The following is a 3844-nucleotide window of genomic DNA, read 5'->3' on the forward strand; positions in this document are numbered from 1 at the left end:
CACTGAGATCACTGCTCCTAGACACACTATTGTGCCCACATAATGCTACAGTGAAAAAAATAAGTCTGTACTGCAGATACAAACCTTATTTTTACAGAGTTCTGCATATGTTCCATCAAACCCTCTTTTCTTTGCCCAGCCTGGCATCACTTCAGAATCAGGAACCACAATTCCCACCAGGAAGGCCTGTAGGTAAAGGAGTGGGAGAGTTGCAGGCAATAGTTGAATCACATTCAAGGCCTTACATTGAAGAGAATACATAAACTGGGTGAATTTCTGCATGTTTATCACTTCCTGTTTCATTAAGTCAATAATTTGCTGTGGTGGAGTATATTTTGATGTCTGTGCCTTTTTCTTTGATAAAAGGGTTCTCTGTGGCTGTTCCTACATTTGCCAACAATTTTAACATCCTCAGCTGGGTTTGTGTTCTGCTTGGACATCAATAGCTCAGGTTTTTCAGACGCATAAGCCAGAGCAGAATGTGGCTCCTCTCATTTGTGCACCTGCTGTTCATGGCCCTGCAAATCCCAGGCAAACCGTGACGCCAAGAGAAAGCTCATGTTTGAGCGCAGTGAATGCAGAGGATCACTTGGCGTGGTTTCAGAAGCATTATACACATGTGTGTATAAATGTGCAAAGAAATGGGACAAGATTGGGCAGGATGGGCAGGCTGTGGTAGTGAAGCAGTTGTGGCTTTGCCTTCACCTGGCTTACCACAGGCACAGTGACAGAGGACAGAGTTAGAGTCCCAAAGGGTGACACCAAAGCCAATTTAAAGGCTTGATCTTTGGCCACAGCATCTCCAAGCCGCTCAGCTCCTGCCTGGCTGGCAGCCAGCTGCGGAGCAGGAGGGACACATTGTGGCGAGATCCACACACGCTTTCCCCTCCTTCATGCCCTGCTCTCTGTCTTCTGTCTACCAAGAGTAAAGTAAGATTTTCTGACAGCTTGGTTTTTACCTGCAGGCTGTCTCCGTGGACATAGATCTGGGCAACAGGGTCACTGCGGATGTAGATATTCTCTATCTTCTCCGGTGCAATATATTCTCCCTGAGCAAGTTTAAATATGTGCTTTTTCCGATCAATAATTTTAAGAGTCCCATTCTGTTAGGAGAAAGAAATGAGAATTCCCGGAGAAGTTATTTAACTGTAGAGACTCAGCAAGCAGTTCTAGCTTTAACAGAGCTTTCAATTGCCAAGAAGATACATCACTGACATATCGAGCTTATTCTGCCAAACACGAACTTAATCCTTTGTAAAGACAGATCTGCTTGGAAATGTAAGTTCAGTCCTTGGAAATGGACATGGGATAATACAATTGCCATAAGAACTCGGTGTCTGACCAGTACGCACAGGTAACCATTTCCCAATGTCTCCCGTGTGAAGCCAACCCTCCTGGTCCAGTGCCTCAGTTGTCTTCTCTTCATCTTTCAGGTAACCTTTGAACACATTGGGTCCTTTCACACAGATCTGCAAAACAGCCAGGATTGATGATAAATTATTTTCTTCTTCTGCTATAAATACAAGCTAAATAGTAACTCACTGAAATATTTTAAAGGTTGACTTAATGACTGTGCTCCATGATAGTAAAATAGATTGGGTTATAAAACTACCTATGGATTTTTTTCAAGCTGATGGAAATATTAAGTAGGGTTTGCAAAACTGATTTGCTTGAAGATGATTTGCATTCAACTTGCAGTTAAAAATAACAAAGTTATTGAAATAAGTTTAATTTTTGTGCAGTATAGAAATAACAGCAATGTAGAGATCACAGCAATTCAGCTCTTCTTAGCTGAACTAATTAATTCAGTCTTAAGTGTTCAAGGAAATGGGCTGGAAGTACTGCCACAGCTCCTTTTTAATTAATGCTTTGCTGCTCTATTGCTAAATTGCCATTTTCCTCTCCTGATTGCAGTATGTAACACATCAGTGACCATGCACCTTACAAAGGCAAAATGTTTCTATAACTATATAACTACTTCATACAGTGTTAACTAGTGAGAATTTGATATAAAAATGTGATTTGCTACCTCTCCTTCTCCTTTGGAAGCAAAATAATTCAGTTCTTCCACATCCTTCAATCTGATTAAGTTACAGGGCAAAGGGGCTCCTACATGACCTGGAAATCAAAGTTATCAAGTCACTTGTCATCTCTCCTATAAAAAATAATTAGCATTTTATGATTAGTTACTTGCATAGCTGTAGATACACTGGATGTTCTTGCAGGAGCTGTGTCTGTGTGCAGAAATTATTTCCTCAGTTAAGGTTCGACACTATTAAGACTAAATACACGAATCTCCTCTTTGGATATAAAACCTGTTTTCAAATAGCATAGAATGGTTTGGGTTGGAAGGGACCTTAAAGACCATCTTGTTCCAACCCTCTACTATAGGCAGGGACACCTTCCACTAGAGCAGGTTACTCCAAGCCCCATCCAACCTGCCCTTGATGTTACAGTCCAGAATTTCCTAAAGAAATGTGCATTTATTTTCTTTCTGCAGATGGTGGAAGAAAATTATTACCTGACGTCCAGTCACCTGGAGTTGTAAATGTGCATCCAGCTGTGCATTCTGTTTGGCCATAACCTTCATAAACCTGACAAAGAGACAGCTATCTTTAAAAGAACATAGAAGAGTTTGCTATTACAGACTGAAATCCCAAGCACTGCCTTCTGTTCACAGCCCTGTGAGCTGATCGTGCAGCTGTGATGTCCAGGCACACGTTTACCGTGGGGACATTATCCCTGGCTCCAGTTGTATACAAAATTTCATTTACATGACTAGGAATGACTGTGGCCCTGTAGAGCTGAAAATAGTGAGAAGACAAGTTGACCACTTGGCCTTTGAGTGAAGAAATATGCTATTCTATGAAAGGAATTTATTACTGGGGGATAAAAAGTATTTTGGTGGGACATTTTGAAAATACACCTTTTTATTTATTTTTTTTTGCCCTGCCCATTTTAGGCTCTTGAATGAGAAGTTTTATCCCCTGGGCTTCCCGAGAAATAACACAGTGGGCATCTTAAGTGGGTTAGGCTGAAGTCTCAAGATTATCTTTCTCCATTTACATACATAATAAAACTTGTGTAATGAAATTCCCAGTACTTGCACAAACACATTAAATTGCAAATACTCAATTCAGTGCTGAGAGGTGGGTGGGATGAGCCTATGATGTATTTTTTGGGGAGATGCCCAAAGTGATGGCAGCTCTTGCCTACTGCTCCGATCCCAGGGCCACCAGCTGTTCCCACCTCAGCCCCAAATCCTGCCACAGCTGTCGGATCCATCCTAGTACAGCCATTCTAAGTGCAGCTCTGAAGGTCTAACCCATTGCCTTTCTTAAATACCATGTTTTCTTGCTAGGAGTGGATGAACAGCCTTGAACAAGCACCCAAGCCCACCTGGCATCCAAGGGCTGCGCGGAGGAAGCCCAGGACAGTCGGAGACGCAGGGGCAGCGCCCGTCACTATCATGCGGACACAGCCCCCGAGACTCGCCTGGTTGGCAGCAGGAGGAAACAAAAGAAAGCATCAAAAGTTATGACACATGGCAAAAACAGCAGCTCTGTGAGCATTACTTACACAGAGCTTGCACAAAATGCTCTCTCTGGGATAGATGTGGAAGATTCCCTGCCCCTGGCAGGGGGGTTCAAACTAGATGATATTTAAGATCTCTTCCAACCCAACCCATTCTGTGATTCTCTGATTCTGTGATGTGGCTGTGTATGGAAATACAAACTGGCTCGGAAGCTTTCCTTGGGGATGAAATCCCATTCAGCATCCAGAGATGTGAGTCCCCACGTCCCTGGCAGGATGAGATGCTCAGCCTCGACTCCTGTGGCTGCTG

The 3844-nt window shown here is 43.0% G+C and overlaps 1 protein-coding gene across 4 annotated transcripts in view; it reads right to left on the reverse strand.

The window, feature by feature from the left end:
* Window positions 1-3844, reverse strand: part of ACSL6 (acyl-CoA synthetase long-chain family member 6) — a 27207-nt gene that overhangs the window by 3630 nt on the left and 19733 nt on the right. For all 4 annotated transcript variants that reach the window (XM_009075167.1, XM_009075168.1, XM_009075170.1 and 1 more), the window contains exons 13-18: window positions 3400-3495; window positions 2522-2594; window positions 2030-2118; window positions 1353-1469; window positions 960-1103; window positions 85-186 (exon numbers count right to left, since the gene is read on the reverse strand). In XM_009075167.1, the coding sequence (XP_009073415.1) occupies window positions 85-186; window positions 960-1103; window positions 1353-1469; window positions 2030-2118; window positions 2522-2594; window positions 3400-3495 (621 nt within the window). The remainder of the gene's footprint in view (window positions 1-84; window positions 187-959; window positions 1104-1352; window positions 1470-2029; window positions 2119-2521; window positions 2595-3399; window positions 3496-3844) is intronic.

The sequence above is a fragment of the Acanthisitta chloris genome, unplaced genomic scaffold (genome assembly GCF_000695815.1).
Source record: "Acanthisitta chloris isolate BGI_N310 unplaced genomic scaffold, ASM69581v1 scaffold1725, whole genome shotgun sequence".
Taxonomy (NCBI): domain Eukaryota; kingdom Metazoa; phylum Chordata; class Aves; order Passeriformes; family Acanthisittidae; genus Acanthisitta; species Acanthisitta chloris.